Source organism: Malaclemys terrapin, chromosome 9 (assembly GCF_027887155.1).
Source record: "Malaclemys terrapin pileata isolate rMalTer1 chromosome 9, rMalTer1.hap1, whole genome shotgun sequence".
Taxonomy (NCBI): domain Eukaryota; kingdom Metazoa; phylum Chordata; order Testudines; family Emydidae; genus Malaclemys; species Malaclemys terrapin.
The window spans coordinates 93,312,968-93,328,968 of record NC_071513.1 but is presented as its reverse complement, the minus strand read 5'-3'; the positions used below and the strand labels follow the sequence as shown (position 1 = coordinate 93,328,968).

Here is a 16,001-nt window from a genome sequence, read left to right as displayed (position 1 = left end):
AGTTACCTAGATAGGAACATTTGCTGACTGCAGTATATTACTTGAAATGAGAATTGTCTTGATTTATTTTTAAAGTAAATAATAATAATAGAAGCAGCTTGAAAATGTTTGATTCTTGAGAGAAAACAACAAGAAGGTTTTGTTGGCACAAAATATTTTGAATTAATTCTATCAACCCCCAGACTTCTCCTTTTGTTGACAAAAAATGCACTGCTAAAGTATGCTGCCATTTTGCAATGACTCTGGAAGGAATGAAGACTAATAGCTTATGTGCATAGGGAGAGAAGACATCTAGAAGGAGAATAGTGGGAGTTCTGTTCATCTAAGGAGAGCAGAATATTGCCGTGCCTGGTGGTTTCACCCTACATGCCCAGAATGCTGGAGTAACCAGTTCCTACTCAATGCTATGGAAATGGCAACATGGTTTAACTCTGCAATTAATATTGCACATACGGAGTGAAACTCACCCTCGTGCACAGGGCCAGCAGAGGCCAATGCATTGAGAACAGTGGGGCAGATTCTCCACTCTGCTTCGGTGCAGTGCAGGGTGAGTAGTACAGGGAACCAATTGTGTCTTTATAATCCTCAGCCACCTAAGCTTGGGACAAATTAGAGCTGTGCCAGAGAATCAGGAGTAGTGGTGCTAGGGTGACCAGACAGCAAATGTGAAAAATCAGGACATGGGGTGGGGAGTAATTGGAGCCTATATAAGAAAAAGACCTGAAAATCGGGACTGTCCCTATAAAATCGGGACATCTGGTCACCCTAAGTGGTACTCCCCTCCACCACTGTGATCCCTGTCCCACTAAAACTCCACCACAGAACAATGTCAGCATACACTCCAGATACACCAGGATAGGGGGAGAAGCCAGGGTTTATGCCATGGAAAGTGATCTTAGTGGATTGGAGAATCTAACCCAGTAGATGGAAGTTAACAGCCGCTTGTAGATTGTAGAGCAGAATTTTGACCATAGTTTGGAGACAGATGTAAAATGCATTTTGAGGTTTTTCTTTCCTTGCCAGACAGAACAACAGAAACACACAGATATTCATTTTTTTCTAGTAGCAGGCTGTGTGTCAAGTTGGGTTGGCTAAGCCATACCAGGTAATTTCTTAGATGACATGGAGCCTTAAACATGTCCCTCAAAATCAAGAAATAAGAAAAAACACTTCATATCTCATGGGGTTACTGTGAATGCTGAAGACTACAATTATATTTTGATATTAATCTTACTATTGCAATTTGATTGTTGTGATCTGCTCTATCAAAATGCAAAAGACAGTATAAATCTTTTTAAATAGAACGCTACACCACTGCAAAGAACTGACATTTCTAAGTACTATAGAAACTTCCAAACATCTAAAATAATTCATTAAAATGAGATAGCTTTCTGCTGCAACCTACTTGGCATGGAATATCACACTGAGTAAAACCAGATTCTGCATTTTTTTATTGTGTTGTCTGTTTCCATTCACAATTACCTCTGTTTTGATGTCTTCATAAGAAAACTGCACAGTGGGAACCCCAAGATGGTTGATGAAATAATCAGAATCACCCTGCATCTGCACAGAACTCACATTGGATCCTGGGCACTTCATTTTCCCCAGACAGGTGAGGCTCTGTCTCTGAAAAAAAAAACAAAAAAACAAATCAAGAGTTCTAGTTATTTAATTATTTGCAACTGACCTATAATGACTCACAATGATATCTGATATTTATTCAGCATTTCAGCCTGAAGGACTCTAAAGCAATTTAAAAACACAGGCCTGATCTTCCGCATGCACATCAGCATGCATCAATTCACATCAGCTTAGCACCTGGCTACATATATAGACAGGAATAACTTCATCCACCATTTAAAGGCAGCAACCTCTGTGGTGGAATGTTTAAGCGTGCACAGCACCATGGCTGATTATTTCAGAGTAGGAAGTGAAGGTGAATATCATATTCAAATGAAAGAGTGGTGGGGGAATTTAGGCAGGCAGATGCAATTACCCAAATTGGCCATGATTTGGGAGGTTAGCATCCTACTCTTACAAAGAGTGCCATGGGATCTTTAATGACCACAATGGGATCAAGTTTTTATTTGATTAGCACAATGTTCCTGTGACCGGGATCCTATCGGGGGGGGGGGGGGCACACTGAGATTGCCCAATTGGGGCAAACTGCAAAGAATGGGGCAGATGATCCCTCAAACTGGTGGTTATTTCTAGTACTTAGATTCACCAAGCCAGCAAAAAACCAGCTTCTACAACACCTTCCTGGTAACCCAGAACCCAAAACACAGTTCCTTTAAAGCAAGCCAGCCTTGGGCTCCCACCCAGACTGCCAAGTCAAATATGATGAGGATTACTGACAATCTTGTTCATCATATAAAAAGTCCTACCAATCCCAAAGGATGGGACAAATTACCCACCAGGTTAAGGACTATTTCAGATCTTACCCAAATATAAGCTTACAGCCAATTCTTATTAACTAAACTAAAATGTATTACAAAAGAAAAGAGAAAGAGTATAGGTTAAAAGATCATTTTATGCCTACAAACATGAATAAAATTCTTAGGTCAGTTTCATAGTAGAGATGGTGAGCTTTAGAGCTGCAAAGAGTTCTTTCAGAATTAGTTCCATAGGTTATAGTCCAATGTCCAATATTAGGGTGACCCAGTCTGGAGCTGGGGACCTCAGTCTTGTGACTCAAACTTCCCCTCATGAAGCCTTAGCAGATCTGAGATACAGGATCAGGGCCCAAGAGTTCTTTTTATAGTTTCCTGGCAGTCTCTTGACAGTAGGTGAATAATAGGTGAAGCATTGTGGCTTTGAAGTAGACCTATTTCCTAAGCATCACTGATAATTAGCTACATGGATTAGCATAAGGTAACTACCTATCTCCCACCATTTGCATATAATTTATTACATACTTCAAAGAGAAATGAAGACAATATTACCACATTCACAGTTCATCTAAATGTTAATATTCCATTTTGATCTTTGAATCGATAGAACACAGTGACAGACCGGAACCCTCTGGTTACATCGTTAACCTCTAACAAGATATAGGTAAACATAGACTACTACGATCACTATCTTCTTCCAGTTCTCTAACAATACAAGTCTACATTTCAAAGCTGTAATCTATCTAACATGGCTATGTTAGCTATTTATAAGAAATGGCCCTAATTACCATTTACATACTTTCCTAATATGTCTTTAAAGGTAGAATTTGGGTCATTTAGCCTGCAAATTGCTTAACCCTTTCTGGCTCAGTGTCACAGCTCCCTAACATCAGAGTGATGCAGTAGATATCTGGTCATCTCACTTGAAATACCAATGTTCCATGAAATGCTGGCAATTTAAAGGACTGTGCTGCAGTGGTTCACAGACAAGGGGTTAAGGAGTGAAATGCAATGAAAAGATAGAAACTACATCATACACATTGTCTGTGCTATTGATTTAAAAAATTCTGTGCAATAATATCTTCATAATCCTTGTTTCACAGGAGTACTTAATGGCAAAATCTTAGCAAGGAAAGTGCAGTAAACGAAAGCTGAAAGCTAGAAAATAAACCCAAGACTGAGTACTAGCATCATGTACTAATGTAGCTTTCAAATGCATTAGGTAATTATAAATAGGCAAAAAGGCTTTCAATGTCTATTATAGAAAATAAGCTGCCTAGCTTTTCTTAAGAATAGTAAGAGGTTAAAGTAGTCCACACTATTTGGCTGACAGTCTGTACAGTATATTACAACTCCTTAGAGCCCTCTTTGTCATTTAATAGTCTGTTTCATAAACGGTTTGTTCATCCTTTAACATTTAAAAAAATAAATACATGAGACTAGTCAATTACAAATAAAGAGCCAGGTCCCTCTTTCTTCCACATACAGAATAGAGCATGTACTACACAGTCAGATTGTGCTGGAAGAAGGCAGAATTCAACATGAATAAGAACATTGGAATCTGGCCCAAAATTTATTTAAAGTACTTTGAGGTGATATTCCGACTCTGACTCCAATTGTCAATTATTTTGTGGTTGTGCACTCTCATTTTCATTTATTCTTGAGTATTTGTTTCTCTCCTACTGCTCTGTGAAGACCCATCCACGCATCAAGAGAATCTGGCTGACTAACTAGCTAGAAGAAAAAAATGGATCTGTCTCTAAACAAAGGGTCAGCTTCTCAGCTAATGTAAATTAGTGTAGCTCCATTGACATAAATGGAGCTAGAACAATTTACACCAACCAAAATTCTTGCTCTTTAAAGTATAGAAAGAACATAAACAAAAACAGATATGAAAATTAAAAATTAATCGTATGCGCTCCTCATAATCATAATTGTTAAAACATTTCAGTCAGAAGTTTGATTTTTAAGTTGATGGAGTCCTTTCATTCCTGGTGTCTCACTTAACCTCCCACCCATTCTTTAAATAGTAGTTTTCAAACACATTAGGCAGACATTTAACAATTTCACAATGTGTGACTGTTTAAAGTGAAAAATCCACCCACTCAGTACTGTTATGAAACCAGCCAGATCCTGTACTCTACGTACTGGGAAAGGTTGTCTATAGATTAATGTGTTTAGCTCTCTTATGTGATCAAAAGGAAAGAAAAGGCAACCTTCACTTTTCAGAAATGTTGGAATCCTTGTCTAGAAAGAGTGGTATACTAGAGAGCATCTTTCACTGGCCTTCCTTACAGGCCTGATTCTGTAATCCTCACTCATGCCGAGCAGTACTTACTGACATAAATAGTCTGATTGAAGTCAATGGTTTTATTTAATAGAACTGAAGTCACATTAGAAGCTGCAGAAACTTGTCTGATGCTTCTTATATACTCAGTTCAATAAAGAGATGTTTAAAAATAACTAACTATACCTGACTTTCTTACTTTAACATATATGATCCACATCAAAAATGCAATATGACTTACGTGTCCACATACAAATACACATACATAATATTAAACACACACACACACACACACACACACACACTCCATTTAAGAGTTTCTGTTTGTGGAAACAATGCAGCAAACACAACTGCTTAGTCAAAGACAAATCATGTAGTGAAAATGTGTACACTATAGGTTAAAATGGATGGTTAAGTCCAAAATAACTTTTTTATATATCTTTTATGAGCTAGACATTTTCAGGGGTCGCCTAAGAAATACCAGTCTAGTAGCACATTTTTTAACTTGTGAAATTAGTGGCCTTCGGTAACTCCATTGCCCTCTGCCCCCACAGCAGAGAAACACACATCTGATGTACAGTGCTAGTACACGGTTTCAATGTTGAGTACCTTTTTGTTTCCTACATGACAATGTTACAGAGACACCATCCCTCTGTATGTTGTATTAGAGTAATCTGACTACTATCAGGATTATGCAAATTGGTAAATAAGGTCTGGAAATGTATATCACAAAATTGTGCAAAATGGGATGTTCACAATAAACCAAGGATCGGCAACCTTTGGCACGCGTCCCATCAGGGAAAGCCGCTGGTGAGACGGGACGGTTTGTTTACTTGCAGCATCCACAGGTTCAGCCAATCACAGCTCCCACTGGCCATGGTTCACCGTCCCAGGCCAATGGAGGCTGCGGGAAGAGGTGGCCCGGCCCATGCCGCTTCCCGCAGCCCCCATTGGCCTGGAACGGTGAACCATGGCCAGTGGGAGCTGCGATTGTGAAAACCTCCAATGCAGAGATTTATTAATATAATTGAGAATATTTCAGAGAGCTCTAATTGTCATTTATTACATTTTACATGATAATATAAAACTATTTTTCCTCACTCACACTCTGATTTTCAAAGCTCCAAGCATCTGTAATAGAACCTATGGGTGCTCAATACCTCTGAAAAGAAAGATTGTGTTATAGGACACCAGGCACCCAAAATTAGAGGGTATTGTGCCTAAGTATTACAACATATATGCTGATATTTTCCACTTATCTGAGATTTTGCACACTATGTTGGTTAACATCTTGGTCCCAGCAGTTCCAGTATGTGCTTTGCCATCGAAGGATACCACATTAAAAAAAAAATCCATTAATTTCCAACTGCAGGAGGAGACAGCATGGATTGTTAGCATTAATTAATTTGCCAGTGCATTTATCTTGCTTTTCAAACCATGATTTCTGCTAGTTTTTGCTGTTCAGCAGCCTCAAGTTGTAATATTGCCAGATTTTACCAGGCACACCATATGAAATCTATTTGCTATATGGTGCAAATGAACTTTTAAAGGGAAAGGTCTGAGGAAAAACCTTTATGTGATGGGGCATTCACCCCACACCAGCACGGATTGGGTTAAGGTGGCAAGAGAGGCCAATTAAACTATAGGCTGCACCTGATGGAAAGCCAGGGAGTGCTAAGGCCTAATTGCTGATGAAGTCCAGCTGGGGAAGGAGCGGAGCTAGACATGGTTTATAATGAGAAGAAGTTGGCAGTAGATTGGAGGCAAGGAGACTGCAAGGAGGGGAGCCTGCAGTCACAAGAGGGAAAGGTGGAGCCTGAGAAAGGCAGGGTAGGTGCAGTCCAGGGATGGAGCAGGAAGGGTGTGAGAGGGATGAACCTGAACTGCTGGTTTGAGCATCCCTGGATTGGAACCCGGTGTAGAGGGCATGCTTGGGTTCCCCTACCAGCTACTATGGGAGTAGTGAAGTCAGCATGGTAGAGATGGAGACCGCCTGAGACTTTGAGGAAGGAGACTGAGGCTTGGTCCACACTGGGGCAGGGGATCGATCTAGGAAACGCAATTTCAGCTATGAGAATAGCGTAGCTGAAGTCGACGTTTCCTAGATCGAACTAAGCTTACTTACTGCGGGTCCACGCGGCGCAGGCAAGCTCCCCCGTCGACAGCGCTTCCTCCTCTCGGCGAGCAGGAGTTCCGCAGTCAACGGGGGAGCGCTTCTGGGATCGATTTATCGCATCCAGATGAGACGTGATAAATCGATCCCAGAAGATCGATCTCTACCCGCCGAATCAGCCGGGTAGTGTGGACCTAGCCACTGAGACTACCTCAGAAGGAGAGGATAACGGTGACTTGGCCAGAGGGCTAAGCCATAAAGGAGAAGCACTGAAGCTCCAGACCAGTGAGAGAGGAGCCACAGAGTGAGTAACTGAGGTAACGGCTGAGCGACCGCTGGAGAGGATGCTGACAGTGGCGAGCTGATTCCCCAGATGAGCCACAAGGAGGCACTGTCGAGCAGTGAGTAGCAGACCCTGTGATAGTCTCTTATTGGATTTCTGGGCATTTTGTTTACATTAGATATTATGGGTTGTATTTCCCTTTTTATCTTCTGCAAATGATCTGGTCGGTTTCAGATTTACTCTGTTAATGTGATTAAAATGCAATGGAAGACATGCTATCTCAAACTGAAGAACTGTGTCAATAATCTATTTTTTCCCCTATGTGTATCAGCAGGGTGACTCTTGATCAGGGGTGGGCAAACTTTTTGGCCCGAGGGCCACATTGGGGTTGCAAAACTGCATAGAGGGCCGGGTAGTGAAGGCTGTGCTTCCCCAAACAGCCTGGCCCCTGCCCCCTATCCGACCCCTCCCACTTCTGGCCCCCCTGACTGCCCCCCTCAGAACCTCAGACCCATCCAACCCCCCTCGCTCCTTGTCCCCTAACTGCCCCCTCCCGGGACACCATCCCCATCCAAACCCCCTCTCTCCTGAGCGCCCTGACCCCTATTCACACCCCCACCCCCTGAAAGGCCCCCTGCCACCCCACACCTATCAAACTCCCCCTTCCCTGTCTCCTGAACCCTATCCACACCCCTGCCCTCTGAAACTCCTATGCTTATCTAACCCCACCCCACACACACACACATTCCCCGTCCCCTGACTGCCCCCCAGAACCTCCGCCCCATCCAACCGCCCCCTGCTCCCTGTCCCCTGACTGCCCCCGGGACCCCCGCCCCTTATCCAACCTCCCAGCCCCAGCCCTCTTACCATGCTGCTCAGAGCAGCATGTCTGCCAGCCGCGCTGCCCAGCCAGAGCCAGACACGCTGCCACGCTGCTCAGCAGGAGCGCGCAACCCCGCCGCCCAGAGTGCTGCGCATGCAGCAGCGTGGCTGCAGGAGAAGGGGGACAGTGGAGGAGGGGCCGGGAGCTCAAGGGCCAGGCAGGATGGTCCTGTGGGGGGAGGGATAGCTTGGTGGTTTGGGCATTGGCCTGCTAAACACAGAGTTGTGAGTTCAATCCTTGAGGGGGCCACTTAGGGATCTGGGGCAAAATCAGTACTTGGTCCTCCTAGTGAAGGCAGGGAGCTGGACTCAATGACATTTCAGGGTCCCTTCCAGTTCTATGAGGTAGGTATATCTCCATACATATTATGTGGCCCAAAGGCTGTAGTTTGCCCACCTCTGCTCTAGATTCTGAGGTTGGTCATTCATTATATTTTTACAGTATTTTTTCACATATAGGTTTTGACTATGTCTAAAATCAGAGCTAACTCAAAATAAGTAACTGAAGCTCTGATCCAAAGGCCACTGAAGTCAATGAGACTCAACTGGATGCGGCCCTACGATGGCTTAGTGCCTCCTAGAAGACCTCTCAGGAACTGCTAGAGAGAATTTAGACTCCTGTGAGGCGGTAATGGGCAAGTCACATGTTTGACAGGACACAAGATGCCAGGGGAAAGTTAAAAAGAAGGCAATATTTCACAAGATGAAGATGCAGACCTTCAGAAACTTTCAATCTGATACATGAGAAGTGAACAGGTTTTCTGGTCAGCCGGACTGTCAAGATCAAGTTATATAATATCCATCATTGTGACATCTCTCATCTGTGCTCCAAAACCTACTCGTTTAGCATCAGTAGTGTAAACAAAGATCTTTTTAGTCATCCCACAAGGGAGGGCTGCTTTAAAAGTGCAATCAAGGTTCCACAGAAGCAGCAGGCGGAGCCCAGCAGATGGGCTGCATCTGTACATCCCTTGACTGCATCACTGCAGCCCTTAGCTCACCTGCTATGCCCCCTTCCTGGCCAGCTCTCCCCGCTCTGGGGGGCAAGGCTTGCCAGCTGCAGGACCCCCAGTGGAATACGGGTTTCAAGCCCCTTGTGAACTTCTGACTCATTTAGGTCAAGGGACCAAATCCAGAGTTCCTTACTCAGTCTTTACACAGACATGGTAAATAAGATCTGAGTTTAAAAAAAAAAAGCTGAATTAAAGACTCAGGTCTGGCCCACTGAATGTTGCAGATGCCCTGCACCTCAAGATTTTGCCTTATCTGGATAATATTTTGTGGCTTATCAGACTTCATTCAACAAAAAGTGGCTCTTTGGTTGCTGAAAACTGATTGTACAATTTGGTCTCCCTGAAACACTTGTTCCTTAAAAACAATTCCTCGTTGCTCTATATTAAACAACATAAGGGAAGACTTTTTATTATGACAGTCTGTCTAATAAAGTCTGACGTTTTGTGACTGTTTCAGAGTGAATGCTCACTGACTATCACATAGTACTGCATGCTTTTTGCAACAACACATAATAAACTTGGGCTTGTCTACATGGGGACAAGTTAATCTGAATTAACTACAGGTGTGAATTTAAACTGGATAAGTTAAACCTCAATAACTCCCACATGGATGCTTTTATTCAAAATTAAAGTAGTCTTAATTTGGTTTTGATTAATTTATTTTTCCCTTTAGAAACCGCCACTTTTTAATCCTGATCAACAGGATTCTTAAAATGAAAAGCTTCAAGATAAGAGGATATCACAACACAAATACATGCGCTCACTTCAAACTATATCAATTTCACTCCGTTCATCACTCTGCAAGTACACCACTACCTCGATATAACGTGACCCGATATGACACGAATTTGGCACAAAATCCCAGAAACACCTACGCACATGCTTAATTTCAAGAATGTGAGCAGTTCTACTGACTTCAATGGAACTATTCATGTGCATGAAAATTACACTGACTAAAGACTTTGTAAGTTTGAGGTCTACAAGTTCTGCTAAGACTATGACTGCAAAGCAAAATTGGTTTCCTTTAGCTTTTCATTACACGGTAGAATAACTTTCTCAAGTTTTTAATTCTATGGAGAAAACGTATTTGGCCAACTAATAGAGAAAAAATAGAATGTTATTAAAATATCTTCATTTTCCATTACTGTCCATGCACATGATACTTTTGTTAATATAGACCCTGGTCCTATCAGCATTTAGGCACGTGTTTATCTTTATGCACTTGATTAATCACAATGAAATCACTGGGATTGTTCATGTGAGTAAAGTTAAGTATGTGCATAAAGGCCCAATTCTGCACCATTCAAATCAATGGGCGTTTTGCCACTGAACTGAAAGAGCATAGGATCAAACTCCAAATATTTAATGGGCCGGGGTTTAATACTATCTACCTATTCTCTTTCTTTACCATTTATATACCCATGGCAGCATTCTGACAATTTTTGTTCACATGAACAATCCTTACTCATGTGAGTTATCCAATTAAAATAAAATCCAGAAGGAATACATCTTTTTTTTTACTCAGTGCTTACTTGTACACAAGAGAACGTCTGGAAGTACTATGCGTCTAAGAGTTAGCAGGACTGGGCCCTCTCATTTCATCCTACACCTTCATAAATAAGCCCCAATCTGGTTTTTTGCTCAAGTGGAACAAAGATGAAGTAATAATTCTATGAGCCAGCAAAAAAAACCCCATGAAATAGGGATGTAATCTATGTAATTACTCGATAATGTAATTAAATAATGAGGTTTGACGTTTTAAAATATCATTATCCTTCATGGTCCAATAGCGATATCTTTGTGACACCAATGTACAAGATCAATAATTCTAGTATCTTAATGTTTAACTGCTTGGTTCAAGTTTTAGTTTACTAACAAGCACCAGAATGTAAAACACCCTTTAAAACATGAATCTGTGAGGCCAATTAATACTATAAGAATAAGTTCACCAATAAATATTTAACACTAATATATAGGGGGAATGTTTTACATGCACCACACTGCTTTTCCCAGTTTATATTCATTATGAAGCAGATTCCAAACCATCAGTATTCTTTAAGCCAGAGGTCCCCAAAATTTGGGGCGTGCCCCCCTAGAAGGGAATGAAGGAATGTGCAGGAGTGGGGAGGGGGGAACAGGGCCCAGGCCAGCCCCCACAGAGAGGGAGTGCCACCTAGCTCTGCTCCACTCTCTGCTTCTGGGTGGCAGGTGTGGACATATTCTCTTACCAGTAAGGGAGGGCACGGGGAGAAAGAGTTTGAGCACCAGTGCTTTAAGCATTCTGAAAGAACAGTAAAGTTCACGGAAGGTGTTTTATATTTATTAAATAAAAGAAAATTTCCCAAAATGCAAGGGCTATTTTAAAAGAATAATCATTTTTTGCAGTAAAGAATATCTTATCCATGAAGACAAATTTGCAAACAAATCCTAATCAGTGGGAAAAACATATAGAATAACCACCCACTATACACAGCACATCAAACTTACTACCCATGCAGAAATAGTGAGGAAGGCCATTAGGATTGCCATCATTCGCATTTTTTCTTGGAACAATCCTACTTATACTGTTTGGGTGGGGGAAGGCTTTGAGGGGCCACAAAATCAGGGAACTATTGAAAAAAAAAGAGGCCAGCAGACAAAGAAATTTGGGGATGGAGAGGTCACAACAGGGTAGGGTTTGCAGAGAAGAGGTGAGCCAAGAGATTCAGCAGAGGCATGTGTATACACCCTCCCTTTTCCAGAATGCCCCTGTGCAGGGTGCAAGGAAACTGTTTGGGAGCAGTAGCACTTTCTCCTTTTAAACAGCCTGAAGGCAGCAAGGTTGGGGTGATGAGAAGCTGCTTTGCGGCAGGTGGAGGCACAGGGATGGCAGTAGGAGACTGGAAGGAGGAGCATGTTGTTTCCTGGCTGGCTCTCAGATGAAAGGGCTTCCTAGTCCTTCCTTTGTAGACCAGCAGAGGCTCTGGTTGGCAATTTTCAGCCAAACCACTCTTTATACGCACCCCCATGTCCAAAAGTCACGTGGTCCATGGACCATTAACCCTGTAGCAATACTGCAGTGCACCACCATGACCTTTTGATTCAACTTGGTAACATTTAGATGTATCATCAAACTGCAACATGCAGTGCTGGTGATTTGATACAATATGATGCTGCTGGCAAGGCAAATGTTGAATGCAATGTGAGATCATCATGAAGTAGGTATATGCTCTACTGAGGGAAAAACAAACAAACAGAGTGCCACCCTTAAAACAATAGTATCTAGGGTAAAATTTTGTCCTTGTTGTTTTTGGCAGGTACAAGTAACATCACTTCGCCATCTACCTACTGCTACGTAGGGGCAATAAGTTAAGCAGATAAACATCTAAATTGCACCTTTAAATAATTGGGTAGCAAAACAGTTACTGCAAATATTCACACATGCAAAGTTGCAAGTGTAACACAGGTTTGAGATTGGAAAGGCATTCAGACTTAAAACTTTCATTTCTTGGTTTTGTTGTTTCCTCCTCCTTCCCCAAAAAAGCTGCCCTAAAGGTTTCTGTCAAAGCATCGAGGACCTTCCCAGGCTGAAATCCCTATATTGCAGGCACCTTCGTTTCAACCAGCCTTTTCTCTTAACATTCCCAGCACTGAATGAGAATCAAAATCTGGATCCCCTGCACAGGAATAAACTAACATGAAGCATTAAGACAGGTTAAGTAACATTTCAGATGTCTGAGAGCTTTCCTTACAGCACTTCCAGAGGAGCTACCCATCGCTGGCATAGGGAAGCTTTTCTTTGTTCCTCTTTGTAAGAATGACAGGTTTCAGAGTAACAGCCGTGTTAGTCTGTATCCGCAAAAAGAAGAACAGGAGTACTTGTGGCACCTTAGAGACTAACAAATTTATTAGAGCATAAGCTTTCGTGGACTACAGCCCACTTCTTCGGATGCATATAGAATGGAACATATATTGAGGAGATATATATACACACATACAGAGAGCATAAACAGGTGGGAGTTGTCTTACCAACTCTGAGAGGCCAATTAATTAAGAGAAAAAAAACTTTTGAAGTGATAATCAAGCTAGCCCAGTACAGACAGTTTGATAATAAGTGTGAGAGTACTTAGCAAACTAGACACAATCAACTCCAGTTTGAATAAGGACTGGGAATGGCTGAGCCATTACAAACATTGACTCTATCTCCCCTTGTAAGTACTCTCACACTTATTATCAAACTGTCTGTACTGGGCTAGCTTGATTATCACTTCAAAAGTTTTTTTTCTCTTAATTAATTGGCCTCTCAGAGTTGGTAAGACAACTCCCACCTGTTTATGCTCTCTGTATGTGTGTATATATATCTCCTCAATATATGTTCCATTCTATATGCATCCGAAGAAGTGGGCTGTAGCCCACGAAAGCTTATGCTCTAATAAATTTGTTAGTCTCTAAGGTGCCACAAGTACTCCTGTTCTTCTTTTTGTAAGAATGGACTCTCGGAGTATGCAGCCTCCACAGTGCATCTGTTCTCTCTCCTTTCATGTTCATAGAGGGCGTCAGTGTCATTACAGACTCACTGAGCATGGCCACCATATGAAGGGCACTTTGTTTCAGAGAAGATTGTTTCTTTCAAGAGTAAAATTTAATGGGTGATGGTTACTTTAGGATACAGTTCAAGGGATACTTAGAGGCCTAAACAGGTTGCTTAGCTGTGCCACTTGTGCTGCATAGGGTGCAGCCATCTACAAGATCAGCAGAAATATTGTATCCTTTTACACACTGTTCAACTCCACTAGATCATATTCTGAGCTCAGTAACATCACTCTAAATGTGGAATAACTTCATTGAAGTCATGGCACTTCTTGATGTCCTGCAGTGACATCATATCATCAGTCAATCATCCTGGCATGACCATCTGACACCACTTCTTGTTCCACTGACACATACCACACACTTCATCTTTCAGTTTAAAGCTGTGTCATTTACAAAAATCCCTCTAGCAATTTTAAGAGGGATAGACTTTATAGTTTGTTTTTCATATGTAAACGAAGGGCTCTTGGGGATTGTTGGTATTAAAAATGAAACAAGCTGTGAGTTCCCAGTTAAAAAAAAAAGTTTAATTTCTATGAATTACTTTACCAGTTGCAGTCAGTTCCTACTTAATGATCCTTAAATGCTACTTTTATGTAACCAAGTAAAAATTAAAAAGCTTTTAAAAATAAATTATCAGCAGCATATTCTGTAATAACTATTCCCTTGTTTGAGAGGCAGGCTGACTACACATCTTCATCTGATTGGCCTTAAAGAGAAACACACAGTCCTGACTTGTCTAGATCAGAAATCGGCATCTACTGGATGTCGCACAAGCTGCTTTCACAGTTGTGGCAATAAGTTTCTCTTTATGGGCTAACTAAGGGAAGGAAAGCGGACAATGCAGTCTGCAGATGACCAATTAAGTGGCTCACTTCAGTGCAATGGCATGTTTGCGACTCAGCCAGTCTTTTTCCCTTGGGGTTTATTTTATTCCCCAGTACCAGGATCTGCTATTCCCTCAGCCCAACCTAAGTCCCCTTTTGAATCTACACTCCCTCCCTCCTCCCAAATATTTTTGGCCAAAATTATTTGGCAAATTCATGTGAAATCATGAATAGTTTCAGTTGATCTGTAACTTCATTTTTTGGCAAATAAAGTATTTGTCTGAAATATTTTGCTCAGCTCCATAACCAGGGCACAGAGTAGTTTAGAGCTTTGCCCAAGGTCACACAGTAAATCAGTGGCATAACTGGAAATCAAACCCAGGACCCTCCCAGTCTGGTGCCTTATGATCCAGATCAAGTTGACATGATGGTACCTTGTAAGATATCATTCAAAATTACATTCATTCTTTATTTTTCACATGCAGAGAGAGAGAAAATCTAAATGTGTAATGTGAATATATATGCTATATTAGAGTATGATACGGTATATGCCAGGGCCGCCCAGAGGATTCAGGGGGCCTGGGGCAAAGCAATTTTGGAGGCCCCTTCCATTAAAAAAAAGTTGCAATACTATAGTAACATGTATTTGGAAATGTAAAAAATAACTAGTGAAATACATTTAAAAATTAATTTGTAATAATTTGAAAATACACTAAATACATTATTTAAAAACATTAAATGCTTTAATGGTATGTATACATTTGCAATTACATAATGGGCTGTTGCTGGGTGATGGTGATGGTTGATGCCAATGGGCTGTCGCTGCCTGGGGGTGGTGCTGCTGTTACCCAAGGCTGGGTGCGGAGCTGGGCTCTGGGTTGGGGGGTGTCCGGCTCAGAGGGGCTGGGCTTGGAGCTGGGGGTCTGGGCTGTGGGGGTAATGAAGTCAGGGGGGGGTACCCAGCTCAGAGGGGCTGGACTCAGAGCTGGGGGTCTGGGCTGTGGGAGGGCTGGGGTCGGGGGGGTGCCCGGCTCAGAGGGGCTGGGCTCGGAGCTGGGGGTTTGGGCTGTGGGGGGGGATGGGGTCAGAGGGTGCCCAGCTCAGAGGGGCTGGGCTCGGAGCTGGGGGTCAGGGCTATGGGGGATGGGGTCGGGGGGGTGCCCGGCCCCTTATCCCTTCTCCCGGAGCCTCAGCGCACCGCGTCCAGCGCTGCAGCAGCGTGGTGTTTCCAGCAGGGCCTGAGCTCCCGCATCTCGGACACAGCTCGCAGCCCCGCCCCCTTACCAGCTGACACATTGGGGGATGGGGAAAGACGGAGGCGGGGGGAGCCTCCGACATACTCGTGGGGGCCCCTGCAGGGCCCAGGGCCTGGGGCAAATTGCTCCACTTGCCCCCCCTCTGGGCGGCCCTGGTATATGCTACGTAAACTGCAAGTATGTATTGCCCTCTCTGATGTACTTGACTCTCTGCACACAAAATGCAATCATGAGATCATCATCACCACCTGTTTTAGGCACATAAAAAAACAAGGGTAGACTGTAATTATCCACTTCAGAGAGTAATATTGTAAAGTGTGGTCATTTCTATGCTTCTATATCTATGCTGTCAACTGTTTGCAGAGTTCAGAAAGAATT

The 16,001-nt window shown here is 42.5% G+C and overlaps 1 protein-coding gene across 6 annotated transcripts in view; it reads right to left on the bottom strand.

The window, feature by feature from the left end:
• NAALADL2 (N-acetylated alpha-linked acidic dipeptidase like 2) overlaps nucleotides 1-16,001 on the bottom strand; it is an 899,698-nt gene that overhangs the window by 179,656 nt on the left and 704,041 nt on the right. For all 6 annotated transcript variants that reach the window (XM_054039851.1, XM_054039853.1, XM_054039852.1 and 3 more), the window contains one exon: nucleotides 1,483-1,626. In XM_054039851.1, the coding sequence (XP_053895826.1) occupies nucleotides 1,483-1,626 (144 nt within the window). The remainder of the gene's footprint in view (nucleotides 1-1,482; nucleotides 1,627-16,001) is intronic.